The 24,656-nt window shown below is 54.6% G+C and overlaps 1 protein-coding gene across 1 annotated transcript in view; it reads right to left on the bottom strand.

Annotated features, from left to right (window-relative positions):
- NECAB3 (N-terminal EF-hand calcium binding protein 3) overlaps nt 1-18,280 on the bottom strand; it is a 31,410-nt gene extending 13,130 nt beyond the window's left edge. The window contains exons 1-5 of the mRNA XM_059862315.1: nt 17,527-18,280; nt 12,543-12,567; nt 11,295-11,403; nt 5,530-5,555; nt 4,331-4,428 (exon numbers count right to left, since the gene is read on the bottom strand). Of these exons, the coding sequence (XP_059718298.1) occupies nt 4,331-4,428; nt 5,530-5,555; nt 11,295-11,403; nt 12,543-12,567; nt 17,527-17,619 (351 nt within the window). The 5' untranslated portion in view covers nt 17,620-18,280. The remainder of the gene's footprint in view (nt 1-4,330; nt 4,429-5,529; nt 5,556-11,294; nt 11,404-12,542; nt 12,568-17,526) is intronic.
- Between the last annotated feature and the right edge of the window lie 6,376 nt (nt 18,281-24,656).

Raw genomic sequence — 24,656 nt, 5'->3', positions numbered from 1 at the left:
TATAATAATATAGTCTATTATTATATACAGTATATATATTATATATACTATATATAGTATCTATAAAAATATATATAGTATATAATATATATAGTATATTGACACTACATACTTATAGTGCATATATACTATATATACATCTTAAAAAGTATATCTCTCTATATATTTAAGAATATATATTTAAGTATGAAGTATAGTATAAGTATAAAAAAAGTTTTTAAAATGTCATGTAAAGCTGATAGGCCAAGGAATGCTTATAGAGTTTTGAAATTAGGAAATATTGGCTTCTGGTTGTGAGGGTGTGAGTTATAACATCTGTATTGTCTCACCCGTCACATGAGGCTGAAAATGGAATAAAAGTTTTGAAAACACCTCTCAGTTGCCCCAGCTGTGGGTCAGGAAAGGGCCTGATCTGACCCTGCAGTAACTGCAGGCACCAGGACAAACCCAGCTTGCACTTCCCACACTTTGTCCCAGGGTTTCTCCTGACAAGGAGATGGAGGAGCCTGCCAGCCAGGAGCCAGCTGGGACACAGCCCAGTGAGCCAAGCCAGGTGTCCTGGCCCACAGGGACACAGAGCTGGGAACATTCCATCCCAAGAAGGATTTTGGCAGCACTGCCTCAAACCACAGCTCCCAGATACCCCCATGGCACATTCCCTCTGAGCCTTCATTTCCTGATTCCCCTTGGGGAGCTCACTGGCACCGTCTGAGCAGTCCCCACGAGGCCCTGGGCTCTCTGGGTGTTTGCCTGCTCCTTCCACTGTGGCATTCACATTTCTGGAAAATTCCTTCACCCAGGGTTTCCTCCTGAGAAGCTGAGAAGCCTCAGAGAAAAGGAAAACAATTCTGATCTCATTTGCTTCTCCTGTGCTGTGCTCACATGTGGAATGGATTGGAGATTGTTCACCCACAGGTGATTGTTCCATTGCATTCTGTGTGAGTTGTTTTCACTCTTTGGCCAGTCAGGGCCAAGCTGTGTCAGGGCTCTGGAGAGAGTCAGGAGTTTTCATTGTTATCTTTTAGCATTCAGTGAGTATCCTTTCTGTATTCTTTAGTACAGTATAGCATTCCTTAATATAATATAGTATCATAAAGTAATAAATGAGCCTTCTGAGCACATGGAGTCAGATTCACCATTCCTGCCTCATCAGGGCACCCCACCAATACAATATTCCACATTTCCAGCTGTGTCCCTGCAGGATGCAGAGCTGAGCCACTGGAGCTGCATCATGCCCTAGCCAAGAGATGCTGTGCTGGGACACAGCTCAAGCCAGAGATCTCCTCCTTCTCCTTCTTCCTGCCAGCCTGGACCTCTCTGCCTGCTCCAGGGTCAGGCCAAGCCCTCCTAAGCACAGCCTGGCAAAGCAGGCAGGGCCTGCAGGTCCTTCAGCAGGGCTCTCCCACTGAGGAGTCTTTGCTTCCTTTTTGGTAAGGTTGGGATTAAATGCCTGAGATGGCATTTCTTGTTTGGACTTGGATGTTTATTAGTTCTTATCTATATTAGAGTTTCACAAACTGTGAGTTCTGTAGTACTTTAATAAACTAAAAATGGAGCTGTATCTCTCTCTCTACAAGGTTTTTAATTAAGAAATAACACTTCAATTATTTTTACTTTTAATAACTATTTGTGGCTTGTAATGTGGATTTTTTCATCCAATTACATAATAACTCATTCAGAAGAAGGTGAAGAAGGAGTAGCTTCTGCCCTAAAACATCTATCTTGCTTTATATATATATATATTCTATATTTATATTCTAAAATAAATTCATATAAATCTATTTAATTACTCTATATATTCTAATATTTATAAAAATAACAATATATATTATATATGTGATGTATTTTATATTATATATATTATATATTTTAATATATTATATATTATATGTATTATATATATTTCTATTCTAAAATCTTAAATTTTAAGTTTTCTACTATGTGATATTACACACTTCTACTTAAATTACACACTCATAATCTTTGTTCTATTCTTTAAGTTTGGAAGTGTGCTCCACGGCCTCAGGGCAATGCAGTGTTCTCTTGGGGGTCAGCACAGAAACTCTTGAAATTCTCAGCATGCAGGGCTCCAACATTCCAGCTTTCTCAGTGCTCAAGCAGCTCCCTGGGGTGAAAGTTCATCTGGCTCTTCCACGAGGGTGCTCTCTCTGCCAAAGGGGCTCAGAGGGGTGTTTGAACCAGAAGAATTGAGGGGCAGGTGTAATGTGGGGCATTCTCTGCCCTGGCTCACAGAGGTAGAGCTTTGGCTAAAATCCAGCCCACTCATCCCATCACAACTCAAGCTGGAGTCCAACTCTGGGAACACAAATGTGGGAACACACTCAGGTGCCAGCAGGTGGGAATGCAGCATTTATCATCTCTGCAGCCTGCAGCAGTGGCAGCCATCCCTCCCCCAGCTCCTGCCCAGAGCAGAGCCCAGCCCAGCAGGGCAGTGCAGGGAGGGGACCCAGGAGGATCAGTACCTGCACTGGGCACATCAGGGTGGGGTCAGGGCCCCTGATCAGCACAGAGCCCTCCTGGGTGGGAGCAGTGCTGGGAACACTGGCTCCAGGCACATCCAAACAGCTCCAGCAAAATTTCCTTCAACAGGAAAAACCTGCTTCTCTTTTCCAGGGAACACCAGTGGCACAGGAGCTTTAGGAGGGAATGCCCCACAGCAGGACTGGGGAGCAGAGAGTGACTGTGCTGCCCTTTGCAGAAATACCTGACTGTAACATTCATTACCCAAAAAAACAGAGCAGAAAGGCACTGAAATAAAGCACAGCTCTCTGGAGAGGATTGCTCCTCTCCCTCTGGACTTGTACTTAATAACTGTGAGTGGGGCCAGGGACCTGAACCAATGAGAAAATGCATTTTCAGGAGATTCCCTCTCCTGGCATGAGATTTCCACACGTAGGTTTGAAAACACCTCTCAGTTGCCCCATCTCTGGGTCAGAAAAGGGCTTGATCAGACACTGCAGTAACTGCAGGCACACGGGACAAACTCAGGCTGGGTCTGGCCAGAGGAAAGCCCAGAGAGGGACTGACACTACAGAGGCACAAACACCACTCTGGTGAGGGTTGGGCTGGTCCCCCTTTTCTTGTCTGCCTCACCAAGAGCTCAGAGGAGCATTCTCATGGATGATGCCCCTCACCTGCTTCAAAGGAAGGGGGTTCCCCTGGCTCACAGCAGCCCAAGCACGCAGCTGTGACACATCTGAGGTGCAGAAGGAGCTGCTGGTCCCTGCAGGGCCCTTCCAGTGCTGCCTTTCCCCACTGTCCTTACCCTGAGGCTGTCCAGCACAGCTGGGGCTCAGAGCTTGCCCTAATCAGCACCTCCAAACTGCTTCCATCAGCACAAACTGCAGGGAGAGGCTGAGCCCTGGGGTAGGAATGAGCCCTGTACCAGGCTGGGAGAGCAGGAATTGCAGCTGCTCCTGCCCCTCCTCTGCAGCACAGCCCGGGCTGGGCTCCATCCCGAGCACCATCAGCCCTGCAGGGCATGTTTGGAGCCACACTGCTGGGGGGAAACACTTTGTTCTGGCTCAGAACTCGACACAGGCTCTCACTGATGCTCCCAGGAAGTGTCTGTGGGCAGGACACTGCAGGGAGCTGCTGGAACAGGCACTGCCAGAGCCCTGCAAGGGGCCACGATGTCCCCAGAGCATAGATGTTGTCCCCAGAGCATAGATGATGCACCCAGAACACAGATAAGATCTCCACAGCACCGAAGTTTTGGATTTACCCTTCTCTGTGAACACCTTTGAGCCTATCAGGGAGAATTCTAGGATGTTGCCCTGGAAGGATTCAGCAGAGGCTTCGAGAGTGCCTCACCTTAGGGTGAGTTGAAAGGGCTTCTCCCATGGTGTCCTGCAGCTGTCAATCTGTCCTTTCCTCATAGGTCACTGCCCTTTGCACTGTCCCTGTGCCCCACAAACCATTTGTTCCTGACCCCATACTTAACCAAGGACACTCACTGTTTGCCCTGTCCTTGTCCCTGGATTCCTGCAGTGTGACTGCACAACAAACCTCACTGGAACTCTACACAGAGACCCTTTCCATCTCTTTTTGCTGACCTGGCTGTGCTGAGAGTGTGGATTGAGTGACTGTCTGTCCTTGCCTGAGCAGCTTTCTCAGAAGATGCTTTTGGGAAAGGCAGGAGCCAACACCATCCATTGATCCCAGGCTGTGTGCCTGCACATGCATGCACACACCCCCCTGATCTGAGGGGTTTGCTGCCTCCAACCCCCAAATTCCACACTAAGAAGCAGCTGAGCTCACCACAGCTCCAGTTTCCCACCCAGCTGCCCTCCCCTGGTGCCATCCTTACCAGCTTGGTTTTGTCCATGGCTGCCAGCACCGCAGCGTTGAGCGTTTCCAGGGCAGAGAGAACATTCCTGTATTCCCCCAGGTATGCTGAGAAATAATCTGCAGCAGGACAGAACACCATGGTCAGGCTCCTGAGCACCTCCACCTCTGCCTCCCCTGCTCCCCACACTCAGCCCAGAGCTGCAAGGGGAGAACTCACTTCCCTTTTCAGAATCATTCTCCCACTCGGACTGAAAAGTCCTTCCCTATTGTCCTGGGTTGTAAGATGTGGTTTGGGGCTGTGTGTTCTGTCCCCATCTGTCAGAGCTGGGCAGTTCTCTGCTGTTCCTGGGGCAGTTTTCTTTATCTCTCCCACAGCCCATCCTCCCTCCAGGAGATCTCTGCTGTCCATGGCCACTGAGTGTCCCTGCAGGGCTGATCAAATTCCAGCATCCCATGGGGAGATGCTCCGCCCAGGGGAGGAGCCAAGCATTCCTACCTGGATCCAATCTGCCCTGGGAACAGCCCAGCTGCCTTTGCCCACTGCATTCCCAGAGGAGCAGCTTTCTCCTGCCCTGCATTCCCAGAGGGAGAGCAGGCCCATCTCCAGCAGCCCTGGAGCTGCAGAGGAAAACTCCCCCCTTGTGCAGGATCCCTGCTCCAGCAGAGCCACAGCTGGCACTGCAGGAGGGCTGAGCCCCCCTGGGATGGGACTGTGCCACCACCCTGAGCCCCCTGGGATGGGACTGTGCCACCAGCCTGAGCCCCCCTGGGATGGGACTGTGCCACCACCCTGAGCCCCCCTGGGATGGGACTGTGCCACCACCCTGAGCCCCCCTGGGATGGGACTGTGCCACCACCCTGACACACAGGGGCCAGGGCCTGTCTGACTCTGGCAGTGGCTTTGTTTTGTACTATTGCATTTGTATTTTTTAGTTTCCCTACTAAAGAACTGTTATTCCTATTCCCACATCTTTGCCTGAGAGCCCCTTAATTTCAAAATTATACTAATTTGTAGGGAGGGGTTTGCATTTTCCATTTCAGGGTAAGTTCCTGCCTCCCTTAGCAGACACCTCTCCCCGTAGGAAAAGCACCTCTGTGCTGGGATCCAGCCACAGGGACCTTGGAGCCACCTGGTCCAGCCCAGGTCAGACACACACAAACCCCACCACACACCCTGGGGAGGGGAAGCTCTCCAGGGCAGGAACATCCCTGACTTACCACACAACTTCTCCGTGTCCACGTTGCTGCAAGAAACAGAAAAAAGCTCCTGTTAGATAGTGGGGCTGGTGTGGGGGAAACAGTGGGGGTGAGCAGGGGTCTGGGGGCTTGTCTTGAGTCCTGGTGGATTTTCATGTTGATGTAATTTCACAAGCTGCATTAGAAAAATAAGGAGCTGCACAAGTTCAGAGCCAGCAGCTCAGGAGCCATTCCCAGCCCCTGCAGCACCCAGGGGCTGAAGGAGCAGGAAAATCTTCTCCACCATCATCTCCTGGAGCTGGAGTGTGCTGTGACAACAGAGTGGGGTAGGGATGGAGGTGCCCACACCCTGGCTGGCCAGCTGGGTTGGCAGCCCCATTTCTGAGCCCTGGAGCTGCTTCTGCAACCCAACCTCTTCCCCCAAAAGGTGGGAAGCCTCCAGCCAGGGCTCCCTCCTTGTTCATCCCTGACCTCAGCCCAGGTCCTCCCCGTGGCCAGGCCCCCTCCAGCTCATCCCCCCCCTCCTCCTCCTCCTCCTCCTCCTCCCTCAGAGCCCCGGTGCTGTGGGGCTGTCTGCAGGCTCCCAGGGGCTGGGTGAATTCCCAGCCCTCCAGAGCAGTTGTTCCTGCCCTGAAGGCCACGAAAGCAGGGATCTGGCTCCAAAATCCCGGAGGCAGGGGCCAGACCCCCACCCTTTTCACTAACAGAGAGCACAATCCTCCCTGGCATCCCTGCAGGACTTGGGCAGGTCCCTCCTGAGGCTGCTCAAGGCGCTGCTGGGGTGGAGAGGGAGGAGGGAAATGCTCAAAAGCAGCCCCAGGTTTTGGAATGGGTCTGCATGGTGCTGCAGGATCTGCTCAGGTGGCCAAAGGCACGGAGGCAGAGCTGCTCTCCACGCCCAGAGCCTGCAGGGACAGACCCCAGCATGGCATTTATTCCAGTCAGCCTCTGCTCCAGGCCTTCTGCTGCCTCAAAATCCCCCAGATGATTACAACCAATTTTAATCCTGATTGGAAAAGTGGAAGAGAGCCCCAAAGAGAGCTTTTCAAGTGTTTCTGAAGTGTTGAAGTGCTGTCACACGTGGGGGAAGTGGCAGTACCTGGAGCTTGCCAGGCTCCCAGCACAAGGAACGCTGCAGTGCTGCTGCCCAGGGGTGGGAAACCACGGCCACATCACCCTGTCCCCCCCTGCCACTGCTCACAGGGCAAAGGGACAAAAACACCCCCATGTAAAATCAGAGAACAGTGTGTGAAGTGTCCAAAATGCCATTTAAGGTGAAATAATTAAGGCAAAAATCTTCCTTGGGCTTTTCCTGAGACATCAAAGGCTGTTTCTGTCTCTCCTTTTCTTCTGGGCTCCATTGAGAGCACTTTAGCAGCGGGCAGTGGTCCAAAGCAGGGCAGTAGTTTGGTGTGAGGGGTGGCAGAGCCAGGGCAGGGGGCTGCAGACTGCTCTGGGACTGCACCTGGAGCTCTGAGGCAGCACAGAGGGGCAGGGTGAGGCTGGCATTCAGCTCAGCTATTTTAAACACACAGCAGCTGATTTAGGCAGGGCTCTGCACACTGACCTGGCACTGCAGGCACTTTGTAAAGTGGAGAAAAAAATTGTGTTTCCCTTGAGACTCGATCCAGATAAACCTGCAAAGCCACAGCCCCTCACTCTGCCACCTCCACTCTGCCACCTTTGCTGATCCATCTCTGGGCAGCTCTGCCTGACAGACACGGGGGTTTGGGGCACCAGTGTGCACTGGAAAAAGGTTTTGCTCCTCCTGAAGTTTCCCCCTTTATTTCTGGCAGCTGCCTGGAGCCTGCAGAGCTGCTGCAGTGCTGCAAGAGCCCTGGCACTGCAGCATGCACAGCACAGCCTGCCAGAGCTGCACCCCAGGGCTGGCACTGCAGGGAAACCCTGGCTCCCACCTGAGAGAAGGGTAAAAGTCACCACAGAGGGGATGTGGACACTTTGTGCACACACTATCCAGGCATTTGTGCTGGTCCCAGTGAGCACCTGGGGCTGGGACTGGTTTCAGCAGGAGCAAGGAGCCACCAGCTCAGCTCACTGCCATCCCAGCTCCAGCAAGGTGTGACAAGGAGCTGCCATCAGCTCCCACCCTGTGGCTCCCAAGGTTATTAATAACTCTTTATAGCTTGGCTGCTCGATGCTTAAAAAGAAATGTTAACTAATCAATCACTAAAACACAGAACACTGAACCAATGCACATCTCGTGGCAGAAATCCCTCTGGGAGCTGTCCAGGGGAGGATCTGCAGCCTGCTCCACCAGCAGCCCTGCAGGGGAACCTCTCCCATGTCCCAGAGGCTGCAGCAGCCCCCGGGCACAGGCAGGGGCAGGACAGAGCACAGCAGGCAAACCCCGGGGCTGCCGGGGCCAGAACTAATTCACACCAAAGCCGGGGTGGAGCTCACCCTCGGGATGTGAGCACCAAACGCTGACCCATTTTGCAGGGCTGCCAGGGGCAGCAGGCTTTCCTCTCTGCCATTCCCACTCCAGGAGAAGAGCCATCCTCTGCCTCCAAAGCACTCATCCTGAGACTCTCCACATCTCCCATAGCTGTATTTTGACTGTGCTCAAACCACTGATTAACTGTAATTAAGCCTGAACTGATGATGGAGGAGCTTGTCATCATTATGCTGTTGGGATTTTGTCAGAATGCGCCTGGAATTTATGCAAGAAAACAGCAATCAGCTGCAGAAAAGCAGACTGGGCTTTTTTTTTATTTTTATCATTTATCATGTTGGGAACCTCCACTGCCATCACAGATCTGCTTTCCAAACCTTTTTTGTGTGACACAGAGTGTTTCAGTCACTCTCCATCATCTGGGGCTGGCAGATGCTGCAGTCTCTGAGTGAAGAGAGGACAGGGAATCCACTCAAATCCCTTCTTCCCCACTATCACAGGCTTGAGGTTATTTCCACCAAAAGACTTTAAGAGGCACCAGGTCAGCACTTCCATCCCTTGTGGCTCCAGGGCAAAGGCTCTGAGCAATCTGCACCCAATTCCTGAACACCCTCATGGAAAGATGCATTTTCCAGACCTTGTTTTTCTAAATTTCCCCAACAGGTGCAGGACAGAAGGACAGGTAAAATCCAAACAGCACTTCCCTGGGCAGGTTTCACAGGGCAGGCATTCAATCCCTGCAATTCTGGGTGTAGCTATGGAGCTCCCATACTTCCAAAAACATCAGTCTCCCCTCCCCCAGATGTTTCAGAGGATGAAAATGCTCTTCTCCAGGAAGATGGACCTCACTGTGCCACTGCCAGAGCTGGTGTGGAGCTCTGGACCAGCCACACAAAGCCATGGACCTGCTGCTGTACCAGCTGCCATCCAGAGCTGGATTTGGCTTCAACATAAACTTTGAAATGAATTAAAGTGAGGGGACACTTTATGGAACCATTTTCTGAAATGCAGAACAAGAACAGCCTCGTGTGGAGATGCAGTCACTCTGAAGTGACCCCAGCAGAGATTTGTGATGCACAGGCCCCAGCCTCCCACCTGAGAGCCAGAGGGGTGGGAGGTGGACAGAGGAGGGCATGGGGCTCTCTGAAGGGCAACAAGAAATGTGGGAGACCTCTGAAATATTCATGTTCCCAGCTGTCAGCTCGGGGGCCCTGCAGCTGCAGGTTCCAGGGGTGGGTGGGGGTCAGGAGGGGTCTGGGCATGGAGGTCTCTGCTACTGCCCCTCCTCAGGTCAGCCTGGCAGGGATGAGGAAACACAAATTCCAGCCCTGGACATGACAAACACAGCACCAAACCCACCTGCTGGATGGAGGGTGAAACTTTCCCATCATCACTAAAGCTTCGGGACACAAAAGCAGCACAGCAGAGCTGCCTGGAGAGCTTGGAGCTGCTTCCTAGCTTTGGAATACTCTTCAATCTGGCAGCAAATTTTGGCCAGCTCACTGAAATATTAAGTCCTGGACAGTGCAAGGGACAAGGCCAGGGGAGAAGGGCTGTCCAAGCCACCATGGGGACAGCAGGGCACCAGCACAGCCCTCATACAACACCAAATCCTGCACACCCCAAACCCCACGTTCCCTACATTTGCAGGAATTTGCAAACTACTCTGAGGGTCCCTTCTGCTCTTGGTGGCAGGAAGAGAACAAAGACCCAAGGCTTACACCCTGCTAACAGATGTCACCAGCCCAGTGCTGTCACAGCTGCCCTTGGCAGGTGATGAGCTGGGGGGACACTGCTGCAGCCACAGCTCCCTGGGCAGCACAGCCCAGTCAGGCCTCCTCAGCTGCTCCAGACAGATGGAACAAGCCCCACCTGAAGGCAAGAGACCTTCCCTGCTCAGTTTTGAGCTGGGTTAAAGCTCCCAGCTTCACAGAATTCCCAGAATGACCAGGTTGGAAGAGACCTGCAAGCTCATCGAGTCCAACCCAGTCCCAACACCTCAACTCACCCCTGGCACCCAGTGCCACATCCAGGCTTTGTTAAACACCCCCAGGGATGGGGACTCCACCACCTCCCTGGGCAGCCATGCCAGAAATTTATCACTCTTTCCATGAAAAACTTTTTCCCAATCTCCAGCCTGTATTTCCCTTGACAGCTTTTGCTGCACCCTGTGTTTTCCAGGGCTGTTGTGGCTCTGAGATCACCCCAAAATGGAGCAAGAGGAAAGGAGCATTCCCAGAGGAAAGGGCACACTCACTGCAGCTCCCTGGGATCACAGCCCAGAGACAGAGGGGTTTTCAGGAGGCACCTCCTGCTGCCCACACCCACCAGCCCAAGCAGCAAGCTCCAAGAAGGCAGCACAAGGCAGCAGCCACCCCTGCAGTGGGAGCCAAACCCAGCTCCACCAGCACTGGGAGTCCATCATTCCCACTGCCCCAGTGCTGAGTGGGTGATGACACTGGGTGTCTGCTCTTGGTGGCATTTGGTGGCTGTTGGCATCTCAGTGTGACCAGGGCCCTCTGTGCCACTGCCCTGGGACCAGCGTGTGCAGCTCAGGCTGCCCCAAATTCCCTCACCCTGGCAGGGACCTGTGCCCTGCTCAAGGGTGTCAGAGGTGCAGGGGGAGCCACACCTGCCCCCCAGACTGGGGGGAAGCTGCAGCCCCTTGTCCCCCAGCAGCACCCCAACGTGTGGACAGACCCCAGCCATGCAATCCAGCAGCACCCAGTTCCTCCCAGTGCCAGGACAGACTCACCCACAGCACCCAGCTGGGCAGAGAGACCCCAGGGAGGCCAAAACCACCCAAAAAGCTGGGATGAGAATCCCAGCTGAGCCCAACAGAGCCCTCTGGATAGCACCACTCACGAGGAGACCAGAGCTAAACACAATTCCTCCTGATCTGTGGGGCTTTTTTTTAAAGTAGCTGCCCTAAATTCCCTGTTACACACACCAGGCCCACTTGTGGTAGAAAGCAGCTCTTACATAAGTGCCAAGCAGTTCCTGAGTCAGCAGTGGCAGAGTCTGTGACTTTGTGTGTCCCCACACCAGCACAGGCTCCTGCAGGCACACAGCCTGCTCCATGGGCTGGCTCTTCCTGGAGCACATTTTCCAAACCACAAGAATGGCATTTTCAGTGCCTGCTCACCCTCTGGAGCTGCAGGAAACCCATGGCTGCTCTCAAAATGTCTGGCTGCTCTCAGCACTCCCAGGGCTGGCTGCTGGTGTTCAGTGGCTCTGAACACCTGCCTGTGGCAGGAGGTGGGTTTGTCTCACCCTGACTGTTTATCACACCCGCCTCCCAGCCTCCTCCACCTCCAGTCAGGCAGTTTTAGCTTCTCCTGCATCTCCTCAGTGCCACCACCATGGTACTCACTCTGAGTGACGCCTGTCAATGCCACTGAACAACTCCCACAGCTCCTCCGAGCTCAGGATGCCATCAGAGAAATAGTTCTTGAACTCCTCAAATGACAGCTTCCCATCATCTGCATTCAAAGAAAAGGGAAGAATAATTATATATCTGTGGAAAGCAGCATCCCAGCCCTGCGTGGGACGGGGCTGGGCGTGTTCTGCATGATAATTACAGCACAAATCTCCCTGAGAGCCTGGCCCAGCAGCCCAGCAAAAACACTGCTGGAATTGCAGGTGGGAATTTCAGCCCTTTCCTGAAGGTGTTCTCAGAAAGGCACACAGACTGTCCAAGAACAAACAGCACACTGAGGGCAGCACCAGATTTCCATGGAAAGAAAGTGCTCTCTGTGGACTCAAGAGCTTTTTCCTTCCTCTCTGTGGAGGTCTTCAGCTCCTGGGCTGCACTGTGATCTGCAATAAAAGCATGTTCTAATCTACCATGAAGGAAAAGAGCCCAAGAGAGTGTGGGAAGGCTCAGGGATATCCCTTGTGATTTTGGACTCCTTGGCTTATGGGTGCTGGATCAAAAACTGGGTGGCAGAGCCTAACTCCCAAATGCCAGGGGCTCCAGGGGCACCCAGAAACAGAATCCCCCAGCCAGGAGGCTGAAACTTTCCCATCCTCTCTAAAGCTTTGGGACACAAAAGCAGCACAGCAGATCTTCTTGGAGCTGCTTCCTAGCTTTGGAATATTCTTCAGTCTGGCAGCAAATTTTGGGCAAATATTTGTACCTGAAATATTAAGTAGCTGACAGTGCAAGGAACTTAATGCCAGTGCAAGGGACAAGGCCAGGGGAGAAGGGCTGTCCAAGCCACCATGGGGACAGCAGGGCACCAGCACAGCCCTCATACAACACCAAATCCTGCACTCCCCAAAGCCCATGTTTCCTGCATTTGCAGGAATTTGCAACAACTCTGTCTGAGGGTCCCTTCTGCTCTGTAAAACCCTGGACTGAGCACAGAGACAGAATCAATCTTGTGAGGGACCAAGCAGAATCCTGACAGCCCCTGGGCAGGAGATGAGCTTGGAAGGGGCTGTGTCCTGCGTGGTGCACGGATGGGGAACTGGGGGAGCCCATTCCCCAGCCCCTGGGCAGGCTCTGGGATCCAGGTGAAACAGAAAAGCATTTTCCAGCCTCCCTCTTCCAGCCAAAGCTCCCAGTGGGAAGGAGCCAGGCAGGGAGGGGAGGCAGCAGCAGGAACAAAGCACTCACCGTTCTTGTCGGCTCGCCGGAAAATCTGCAAGACAAAACACAACAGGGCTCAGCGTGGCAGCAGAGACAGAAGGGCAGCTGAACAGCGAGCCAGGCAGCACCCAGCACCACGGAAAATCACTGCCAGGAGCTCAGGGAGAAGCCCCAGCTGTTGGGACTGCACAGGCTGCTCTGGGAAATGCCTCTTTGCCAATGATTAAACCCATTTCTTGCCTCTAATGACCAGAGCTCTTGGCTGAGTGAGCCCAGCACTCACAGCAAGCACCTTTAGAGAACACAGAGGCAAAGCAGACTACATCCTTGTGATGGCAACTGTTTAATTTTTCAGTCCATTTAAAGGAAAGAACATTAGGAATAAACCCAGTCTGTAAGGAAGCACTTTGTGCATCACCAACACTCCAGCTCCTGCAGCGAGGAGCAGCTCCTGCCCTGAGCTTTGTAACCACCCCTCAGCACAGCCCTTCCCACAGCACCTCGGCATGCACACTCACTGTAATTAATCATTAATGAATTAATTAATCTGTAACTGCTTCTGCCACAGAGCACAGCTGGAGAGCTGCTCCAGTTCAGGGTCTCAACGCAGATTCCCAGCCATGAGGCTTCTCCCATGACCCAGGAGGAATCTGGGGCTGCTCAGCCCTGCTGGGATCTGATTCACCAGGAATTACTGGGCTGACTCTAGTGAGGAACAGCATCACTCCTGAAGCCTGGCAAGGTTTTCCCAGGGTTTGTCCAGCACATCCTAATGGAGGCAACAACATAAAATTGTCAATGTGGAAACTGTCCTTAATATCATCCTGGCTTGTGGCCACATTTCTCTTCCCAGAGAGAAAGCAAGGCACAACTTCCCAAGGATATTTCTGGGAATCACAGCGAGGAACCTCAGAGAAAGAAAAAACAATTCTTATCTCATTTACTGCTCCTGTGTTGTTCACAAGTGGAATGCATGGTGGAAGATTGTTTACCTGAAGGGAATTGGTAATTGGATTCTGGTATGAATCCAATTACCAACTGAGTGATTTGATTCACTGACCAACTGGATCCAGGTGTGTGTGTTGGGACTGTCACTGACAGTCACAAGATGCTGGGCAGGGAGTGGAGTTGAGTGCTTGTGCAGATTCAGTGTAATATAGTGTAATATAATATAGAATAATATAGTATAATAAAGTAACTAATTAGCCTTCTGATATCAATTGAGTCCTCCTCGTCAGGGTTGCCTTGATTTACTATACTGGCTGATGAAGAAATCTGCAGGTCTGAAGAAAGGTTAGGAAAGAAAAAAGGGCTGGGAAAGCAGACAGAACTTTCCTATTCTTGCCCCCACGCTGCCCCCTCAGCAGCCCTGGTGGCTGCACAGGCAGAGGCAGAGGCAGCACTGCCCCTCCTGCACTGCCAGCTCTGGGTGTGTCCCGAGGCCCTGACATCCCCCTGAGAAACTGAGGCTAAGTAGGAGCTGCCCAGGAAAACCCCCCAAGCCTGCAGCTGGGCAGAGGCTTTTCTAGGGCTGGAGCTCCCTGGTTCCTTCCCTGGGGCCAGAACCAGGAGCAGGGACAGCTCCTTGGAGGATGCTCCTGTGAGCACATTGAGCTCCTCCTGCCCCAAGCTGGGGCTGCCTTGGGCTGAGCAGCATCAGGGAACCAGCCATCCCCCGGGCTCCCAGGCAGCCAGGAGAGGGGGTGGGCACTCCCTGAGCACCACACTGCGGAGCTGAGATGGGAACCTGCACTTCTCAAACACTGGTGATTTCTCTGGATTTAGAGCAAAGCTCTCTCCAGGCTAACGGGTTTCTGGTGGGGTCTCACAGCTGCAGGGGCAGCACCTGTGGTATTGTATTTACAGGGAATGCTCCAATGAAGGCAGGAATGGTGAATCTGACTCCATGTTCTCAGAAGGCTCATTTACTAGTTTATGATACTATATTATATTAAAATATACTATACTATACTAAAGAATAGAGAAAGGATACTTGCAGAAGGCTAAAAAGATAACAATGAAAACTCCTGACTCTCTCCAGAGCCCTGACACAGCTTGGCCCTGACTGGCCCTGATTGGCCAAAGAGTGAAAACAACTCACACAGAATGCAATGGAACAATCACCTGTGGGTGAACAATCTCCAAACACATTGCACATGTGGACAACACAGGAGCACAACACAGGAGAAGCAAATGAGATCAGAATTGTTTTCCTTTTCTCTGAGGCTTCTCAGCTTCCCAGGAGGAAAAACCCTGGGTGAAGGGATTTTCCAGAGAATGTGAATGCCACACCCATGGGTCCCACCCTGCCACGGACTCTCCATCAAGGCAGAAGCTTCATCCTGCAGAGCTCTGTGTCAGCAGAGGGACACATGGCTTGTGTAGTGACACCTCTGTGGCTCCAGGTGTCACAGAGGCCACCCAGCTCATCCCAGAGACAGCCAAATGTCACCCAGGCACTTCGAGCACGGGCAAACATTTCCCACTCACGGGCTGGCCTTGCTCAGCAGGGTTTATCTGCAGGCTCAGAGGCAGAACACAACTTCAGGGGAGATCCCCTGGGGCTGAGGAGGTCTCTAATCCGGGCTGAACCCATCCTGGCATCAGCAGGAGCCTCAGCACACAGAGTGGATGCCTGTTCCTCACTCACAAGGCTCAGTGAGTTACACGAGCCAGCGCACACCCGACAGCCGCCTGGAGCTCCAAAGGAGCGTGGCGCAGGCAGGAGCTGTGAGTGCCCCCGGGGCACGGCCACGTCTGCTGCAGAGCCCCTGGCACGGCAGGGCTCTGGCTCTGGCTGCCTGAGCCCAGGACCAGCTCCAGCCCAGCCCAAGCAGCACAGAGCTCCTTCCACACTCCTCAGGGCCAGTGCTGTCCCCTCCCCGGGCACTGGCACATGCTCAGGGATGGCAGCTGAGCACTGTCCCCAGTGAGGACAGCACCCTGGACAAAGCCAGGGAAAGGTGATGCAAAGCCAGGCTGGGAGTGGGATTAGGGCCCTACAAGGAATCCCTCTCTTGCCTCAGGGTGCAGCCTCAGAGCACTGCCTGGAGCCCGGGATGCTTCCCTCAGCCCTCGGGCTTGTGCCCCAGCAGCCGCAGCCTCACGGGACCAAGGGAAGAGGCACTGAAACGGCATTTATTTATGGGATGAGCCCCACAGGTACCCCAGAAAGGAAGGAGATTATAGGATTCCTCCCTGCCTGCAGGTCTGAAGGCAGCCGCGGCTGCTGGGGAGGGCACGGCTGCCCTGGGGACAATGCGACATGGACCCGCGGCAGGCTGCGGCCAGGCACCAGAGCGCCGTCCTTCCTGAAGCTCCCGTGTCCTGGCAGGGGACAGAGCAAGCCCCGGGCTCCAGCCTGAGGACGAATCTCCCCGAGGCTGGAGATGCTGCACAGGGCCATGGCAGCACTGCGGTTCGCACCGCGCCTGCAGCGAAGCGTCTTGGGCAAAGCCCTCCTCGCCCTCCTCCTCCTCCTCACTTCTCCCAAAGGCAGGAGATGTGCTGGCGGGTCCCAGAGGAGCAGCAGCCGCCGGGATGTGTGGTGGGCAGCGCTGCCGGGAGGCAGGCGGGGCTCCTGCCCTGCTGCCGAGGGATGCTCACCCCGACCAGCCGCGGGGGCAGCTGGGCACCGGCCAAGTGCCCAGACCCAAAGGTGCAGAGATTAAACTCACCCTGCCGAGCTCCGGAGCAAAGGTGGGAGCAAAGGAGTCACAGGGCAGGGGAAGAGAAGCCGTCAGAACCCGGGAAGCAGCTGCTAGCGTTGTTAACATTTCCCATTTTAATTGCTTTAATGACACCCTGAGGGATGGATGTGCGACTCAACGAGTGCCCTGAGGAGCTGAGCTGGAACACAGCTGTCACCACCCGCCCCCTCCTGCCCACCTCCCCTCAGCCAAGTAATTAGCGCGGTTAATGATGCTGGCTGGAGAGCCTGGCAGCCCGAGTCCCCCAGGCAGGACAGAGACCCTGACCCCCAGCTGGCAGCTGAGCGGCACCACGGCCGCGCTCCCCGGCGCCTCCCTGGGCATGCCAGGAGGTTTGGACTGGACCAGACGTGGCATTCACCTTCCCAAAGTGCTGCCCGGGATCTGCTGTTTCCCTCCTCTGGGATGGGCTGGGGCACGGGGGTGAGCCTGGAGCGGGTCAGGACAGAGATGACAGCTGGGACGTGACAGCTGCCACCCACCTGGGCTGTGCAGGTGCCCGGGCACCTCATCCTTAACCCTCGCTGGCTTTCTCCTCCTCCTCCCTGCGGCAGTGCAGGGGCAGCACCCCTGTCCCCGCATGTCCCTGGTCCACAGGGTGGCTCAGAGCGCAGCGGTGCCGGACACTCGGCAATGCCAGGGCTCTGTAACCGGGGCGATTTGGGCAGGAGCAGGAGGGCCGAGCCCCGCGGAGGTGCTCCAGGGGTGGCTCTGGCCATGGCTGTGCCACTGGCCCTGGCACATGGCCGGCATGCAGCCGCCTCCCCCGGAGCCCCGGCCCCTGTCACAGGAGGGGACGCGGTGTGACAGGAGGAACTGTGCCAGCATCCCCGAACACAAAGAGAGCCACCACCTGCATTTCCAACTCCCCCGTGCCACCCACAGCCGCCAGGATGCCGAGGCAACCTCCAACCCGCACGGAGCATCCTCCTCCACAATCCCGGAGCGTCGGGAGCGGGCAGGGACAAGGGCTGCACCCGGGGGCTGCCGCAGGCAACGCTCTGCTGGATCCCATGGCTGTGAACAGCTCCAGGGAACCTTCCACAGCCTTCCTGCCACACAGCTCCCGCTGCGGGAGTCATGACAGCCAGCTCTGGATGAGGCGTGGGCTGTTCCCAGCCACCAGAGGCCCAGCATTCAGCAGAAGGACAAGACATCATTACTGAAGCCATCACGATCAGGCTGGCCCGGGCGCATCCCTCGGGCCGGTTCCTCCGGGAAGGAGCCTCACCCCGACGCCAGCCGTGCGGCGGCTCCCCGAGCGGGGCACGGGGTGCGGGGGTCCCGCCCGCGGTACTCACGTCGTGGAAGATGGGCAGCGGCTGGCGGTGGAGCTTGGGGCCGCGATCTGCGGAGAGCAGGCACACGGCCAGCAGCTCGGCACACGACATCATGGTCCCGCCGGGCGCGGTGCTGCGGGCACCGGAGCGGAGCCGGAGGGTGCAGTGCCTTAGGGCGCGGAGCGGTGCCCGGGATGCGGTGCGGTACCGCAGGGCACGGGTTCGGTGCGGTGCCCGGGATGCGGTGCGGTACCGCAGGGCACGGGTTCGGTGCGGTGCCCGGGATGCGGTGCGGTACCGCAGGGCACGGGTTCGGTGCGGTGCCCGGGATGCGGTGCGGTACCGCAGGGCACGGGTTCGGTGCGGTGCCCGGGATGCGGTGCGGTACCGCAGGGCAGGGGCGCTGCTGTACGGATGGGTTCGGTGCGGTGCCGTAGGGCACGGCGCGGTGCGGTACCGTAGAGATGAGCTGGGTGCGGAAAGAACGGCCTCGGTGCGGTAGGGATGGATCTGGTTCCGTGCCTTAGGGATCAGCTGCGAGCCGGAGGAACGGGTTCGGTTCTGTTCGGTGCTATAGGGATGGGTTCGGCTCTGTTCGGTGGGGCTCTCTTCGGTTCGGCAGGGGTCCTTCGGCTGGGCTCAGTTCGGTTCGGCGGGGTGGCTCGGCTCGGTTTATTTGGCTCGGATCGGTTCGGCCCAGCCCGGCTCGGTTGGGCTCGCGCAGGTCGCGCCCCGCCGATCCCGACTCAGCCGAGCGGCTCCGCCGCCCCAGCCAACTTTGGCTCTGCGGAGGGCCCGCCCCCGCCGCCATACAATTGGTCACAGGCTCTGATTGACACCAAGAACCACCAATGGGCTTGGCGTATGGGAGGGGGCGGGGTCGCGCTGGGTCCCGGTGGCCGCTGGCCGCGGGGGTGGTCCCGGTTGGACGCAGAACAGCCCGGTGGGCACCCACTGCTGGCTTGTGTGACCGTCCCTGAGTGTCCCGGTGTGACCATAGGTCTCAGTGCTGGCCCCACAGCAGCCCTGGTTGCCCCAGCTGATCCTAGTGTGGCCACAGGTGGTCTCGGTGTGGTCACTGTTGGCCCCGCTGTAGCCCTGGGTGCCTCAGCTGGCCCTGCGGTGACTCTAGTCTGGTGACGGATGGTCCCAGTGTGGTCGTTGTTGACCGCACCGTAGCCTTAAGCAAGGCCCCAGGTGGTCCCAGTTTGACCGTGGGTGGTCCCAGTGTGGTTGCTGTTGGCGTCACTGTAGTCCTGATCACAGCAATGTGGCCCCAGTTGGTCCCAGCTGAGCCATGGATGGTCCCAGTGTGGTTGCTCTTGCCCCCAGGGTAGCTCTGCTTGCCCCAGATGGCCCTGGGGCTGCCCCAGTTTGACCACTGGTGCTCATAGTGTGGTCATGGCTGGTCCTAGCATAGCCCTGGTTGTCCCACTGTGCCCCCAGTTGGTCCCAGTTTGTCTACAGGTGGTCCCAGTGCAGTCGCTGTAGGCTTTGGGACAGCCCTGATTGTCTCAGTTGGTCCCAGTTTGACCACAGGTGGTCCCTACATGGACACTGATGGCACTGGGAAAGTCCTGGTTTCTTCAGCTGGCCCTGGGTTGGCCCCAGTTTGACCACAGGTGGTCCCACTGTGGTTTTGGTGGCCCTGGAGTGGTCCCCTGAATCCCAGGGTGGTTCCAAATGAGTTCCTGGTGGTGCCACCAACATGCCAGGATCCTGGTACCTCCAGAGATGTGAACCCCCTGCCCCAGCAGGCTGGGGGACACAAGGAGGAGGAGGAGGAGGAAGAGGAGGAGCTGTCCTCTAGTAAAAATTTACGGAGCATATTGCAGACCTTGTGCCATTCTTTTCAAAGCAGAAGAATTTAGGAAGAGAATGAAGATGAAATACAGGTTGCATTATGGCTCCTAGCAACCCCTTGCCTTCTGACTTTAAGACTTCCAAAATGATGCAAAATAAATTGAGAATGGTTATTGTTGGGAAATGAGTAGAATTTAATTTATAGCAAGTAGTGTTTTCTTTTTCACAAATTTTACATGTTGAACCATTACAATTCTGCTGTATCGAAAGCCAACTCACAGCACCTGTGCATAGGGCTAAATTTAAAGAAACTATCTTCTGTCTCCATGATTAGCACCCAGAAATTACAGAATAATCTGGCTTTGAAGGTAGATTGGCACGCCCCAGTAGAAGCTCTCAGAAGCAGGAAGGCAAATAAAATATCAGGGTAGTGACCAAAGAATTAGTGACTAAATTTACCCCTCTTTTCCTTTTTTTCCTGATATCAATTTGTTTATCAGTAACACTGGAACAGGCACTTGGGCACTTGTGCCTGAATTCCAGGATTTCACTTCCTGAGAAAGGAGCATGAACCAGTTTTGCTTAGATTTTGCAAAATCCCAGGCAGGCTTTGCCTCCCTCAGCCCCACCTCTGCTTTCACATGGAGTTCTCCTGGACACCCTGACTGCTGAGCTCAGCTCTGCTTAAGCCTGGTCTCAGATCCAAGCTCCTTGCCCACCCCAGCGTGACCGACTGCAGCACGTGGAGCTCGCTCACCTCCTGCTCCCCCTGGGATGATGTGCTCCAAGCTGAGCCCACGGCATCACAGCTATTTTTACCATCTCCCAGCTGTTCCAGGTGTGTGCAAGGCAAAAGAGGTGGAAAAAGCACAGCTGGGCCCTGGCAGGGGCATCCAAGGGCTCCAGGCTGCACACGCACTCCCTGCCCTTGGCACGGGGCTGTCCCTGTCCCCAGGGAGGCAGAGAGCTCCAAGGGCTGGAGCTGTTGAGTGTGGCCATCATCAAATCCATCTGAAATGGGAGCAGGAACAAAGAACGAGCCAGGGGTGCAGCAGCAGGGACAGGGGCTCACCTTGCCAGGGATCAGGGAAGGGGCTTGGGTGGTGGTGAGGATCTGCCCTGGATCAAAATCCCCCCCTTGGAAGGGCTTCCCACGCTCCCATCTGCCCCAAAAATCCACACTTGGTGCCCAGTAGGATCCCTGGGAGTCAGCATGAGTTTCCATGTGGGAAGGAGCAGCCTGACAGTGAGGGTGAAGTTCAGGCAAACTGCTGATGGCAGGAGGTGACAGGTGCTCCCAACTCCCAGAAAGCCACAGCAGGGAAGGGGGGCATGGCCCCGACTGGGGGGGACACCAGGGCTCTGCTCTGCTCCCCAGCTCCTCAGCAGGGAGGAATTAGAGGGAGCAGCCACTCACCAGCATCCCAGAAATAAACAATGCTGCTCTTCAGCTCCCTGAGCTCCCTCCTCGTGGAGGAAACAGGAGAGGTTTCTGGAAGTGGAAATAGGGAAGGGTGGGGTGGGATGCAGAGGTGGGGCAGGACACTCCTGCCTAGAGAGACCTCAAACCCCTCTAGGACCCTCTGAGGGGGATTAGGTTAAAGGTACAAACCCCTATGGGGGGCATTAATGCCACTGCCAGCCTGTCCCAGAGCTCACCCCGCTGTGGAGCTCTCCTGACCCCCCCGGATCCCAGCCCCACAGCACAGGGCCAGGACACCCTGGGGCTGCCCGGGCTCAGCACCGTGGCCAGATCCTGCCCAGCATTTTCCAGTGCCAGCGGGGCCACCACTGCAGCCCCAGGCTGGGTGGACATGGTCCCTGTGGGGTGACACTCCTGGCAATGAGCTGAGAGCCCAAGGAGCAGGCAGGATGAGAGCAAGGTGCCCATCCCCTGGCCTGCTGCCTTCACCTGGCAGAGAAAAGCAGCTTTGGAGCAGATAAATCAAACCAGGCAGTGCCTGAGGCTGCTTCCCAACGCTGCCATGTGCTCTTCTACCATCAGCTCCCTCTCCAGGCACCCGAAATAGCAGAGGGAAGCCCTTCAGCTGCATCATGAATCATCCTGGGAGGCAGAGTGGTTATTTTTACGTGGCTCACGTGGAGCTGGCAGTGCAGCCCCCAGGGCTGGGCAGTGCTGCTGCAGTGGGACACAGCCCTGTCCCTGCCGGGGCTGCCTCCAGGGGGGTGGCAGTGCCAGGAGGTTCCCTGGGAGGGCAGCGTGATGGTGATGCCATCAGAGAGCTTTGCTGTGCTGGTGTTCACAGGGGTCCCAGGACGAGGTGAGAGATGAGAACCTTGATTCCATGTTTCAGAAGGCTGATTTATTATTTTATGATATATATTATATTAAAAGAAAATTATAGATTATAACTATACTAAAAGGATAGAAGAAAGGATTTCATCAGAAGGCTTGAATGGAATTGAAAGGAATGAATAATAAAATCTTGTGACTGCTCACAGCCTTGGCACAAGTGGCTGTCATTGGTCATCAAGTAAAAACAATTTCACATGCTGGGTAAACAATTCTCCAAATCACATTCCAAAGCAGCAAAACGTGGAGAAGCTGAAACTTCTCAGCTTCTCAGGAGAAAAGATCCTAACAAAAGGATTTTTCATAAAATATGTCTGTGACACTTTGCCTTCTCTCGGGGGAAAGAGGCAGAGCTGTGCTGCTGCTGGGGTGGGCTGGCTGTGGGAACAGCCCTGTGGAGCTGGGGATGGCAGTGCCAGTTCTCTCCCCTCTCCCTGTGCCCCCTGGCTCCACAAAAACCTTTTCCTGTGCTGGGCTGTAGGAGCACCAGGGGTAGGACAGTGGGGACAGACGGACACGAGAGATCTCTGAAGGCAGGTCAGGAACTCGGGGTTTATTGCAAAGGGCCTGGGGGCAGGGACCTGCTGGGAGCTGCCAGCCACAGCTCAGAGCAGGCCCAAAAGAGGGAGAGAGAGGTAAAGAGAGTGGGAAAGAGAGAGAAGCAAGAGCATGGTAAAGAGGATGACAGAGTGAGTAAAAGAGGATAAGAGAGTAATGAGTAAAAGAGAGAATAAGAGAGCGAGGTTCCTGTTACAATGCCATAAATCTTCTTCTGTGCTGAATATTCTAATTCTCACCAACCAATCAAGTACAAGATACAAATCCTACAGCATTTACATACAGCCTATAAGAATCATTGCATCACCACACTGTGTTACATTTTAAACCCCAAAAATTTTTCTTTGGGCCCTTCTGCCAAGCCAGCAGGGTCTGCTCTGACCCTTGGAGCTGCCTGCAAGCAGAGGGTGTTGTTTGATCACAAGGGGATTGCCTTCAGCTGGCCATGCCATTGTTTTCCAGTTGTTCCGTAACTAAGGGATCTCAAAGCTGCTTTCATTTCAATCTCACTTATATTTCCATATTCTCAAACTCTTTTGCCAGGCAATCATATTTATAGGGCTTTCCTGTTTCATCTTCCCCAACACTGGGGTCTCTCCCCTTTGCAGCACTGCAGATCACCATCACCATCACCATCACCATCACCATCACCATCCATCACCACGGGATTAAGCAGAGGAGAGGAGGAGGGATACCTGGGGAGGAGCTGGCATAGGGCTGGGCTGGGCACCCTGCAGTAACTCATAAAACCTCCAGCACCTGCCACCTCAGGGGACAAACTCCAGCCCTGCGGTGGAGGACACAGCAGGCAGGGTCTGTGCCCTCCCACCTGGTCCTGTCCTCCTGCCCTGGCTCTGCCATGGATCAGAGCACCAGCAATACTGCTCCAGTGTCACTGCGTGACAAAGCCCCATTTGAAGGGGTGGCAGGGTGACAAACCCAGCTCTTCCCACCCAGGCACAGGGGTCACCCATGGTGTTCAGGGGTCTCCCATTGCAGGGAGAAATGCTGAGAAGGACCCCATCTTATCAGAAGGCTAATTAATTACTTTATTATACTATATTATTCTGTATACTATATTATTCTATTACTCCATATATATTATTCTATTCTATTACTATACTATTATACTATATTATACTATATTATTATTCTATATTACACTATATTTTAACTGAATTTGTACAAGCACTTAATTGTACTTAACTGTTTAGAATTTTGTGACTGTCAGCTGACATGGATTTAATTGGTTAATGAATTAAAATACACTAGAATTTAATTACTAATTCTTTTTAGGTAAACAATTTTTCACAATGCCTTTTACTTGTGAACAACACAGGAGCAGTAAATGAGATAAGAATTTTTTTTCTTCCTTTGAGGTCCAAAGAATGTAAATTCCAGAAATATTCTTGGGAAGTTGTGGCTTGCTTTTCTCTGTGAAGAGACATGTGGCTATTGTCACCCACGACAGCCTGGGTGTGACACTGCCCTGCCAGGCACTGGTTTGGGGATGGGAGAGCCCTGGCTGGCCCTGCTGCTGTGATTTGGACACTGAGAAAGCTGGAAGGGGAATGGTGTGCAGAGCTGAACCCTGGGGGTTGGCACCCCACACCTGCACCCTGCATCCACACCTGTCCAGCTGTGAGAACAATCCAGGGGCAGCACAGCCAGCCAGGGAGTGCCTCAGGTATGGGAAGAGAGGCACAAGGATGCAGGCAGGAGGCCAGGCAGTGTGATGGGCTCTCTGTGCCACCAAGCAGCCTGTCCTGACCTGGGATCCCATTGCCTGCTGCTGAGGAGTTTACACCACGTGCTCAGGGTGAAATATTTATCAGGCTGTTTAAAAGAAAACGAGGCAGGAGGCTGGGCAGGAGGAGGGGAGAAAGTGCACAAACATGGGCAGGAAGTAGCACAGCCCTGGCTGCCACTAGGGAGCCCCTGAGCCCCGTCCTGGCTGCCAGGGAGCCCCTGGCAAGTCTAAGCACCCCTCCCTGGGGTCCCCAACGCCCCTCAGTCCTGGGGTGCTGCAGAGGGAATCAGGGCAGGCAGGATCAGGGCTGCTGCTGGCAGACAGTGTGTCCCCAGCCAGCAAGGACACAGGGACCTCGAACTTTGGGCCAGAAACTGGTGCCAGCAGGTGCCTTGAGGCAGCACCAAGAGCTGGGTGAATGGGGAAAGCTGGCAACTCGGTGGATGGAGTGGCTTCACACTGGCCCCATGCTGCAGCCACAGCCTGGAAAATGCTGTCCCAAAACCCGGGGGAAGGAGGGGAGGGAGCCAGGCAGGAGAGGAGCCAAGTGGGGACAGGGTTGCTGAAAGGAAAACAAACCCCATGCAGACCCATCACCCCATCCTCCTGCAACACAGCCTCTTTGGAGGAGCAGGGAGGGCAGGATCAGGCCCAGATCCCACCCTGTGTGGGACCAAGGACTGAGGCACCTCTGGCAGCTCCAGGTATGGACATACCTGGTCATGG

This window comes from Haemorhous mexicanus, chromosome 18 (genome assembly GCF_027477595.1).
Source record: "Haemorhous mexicanus isolate bHaeMex1 chromosome 18, bHaeMex1.pri, whole genome shotgun sequence".
NCBI lineage: Eukaryota > Metazoa > Chordata > Aves > Passeriformes > Fringillidae > Haemorhous > Haemorhous mexicanus.
The sequence above is the reverse complement of the archived record's forward strand: the minus strand, read 5'-3'. Positions and strand labels throughout refer to the sequence as shown.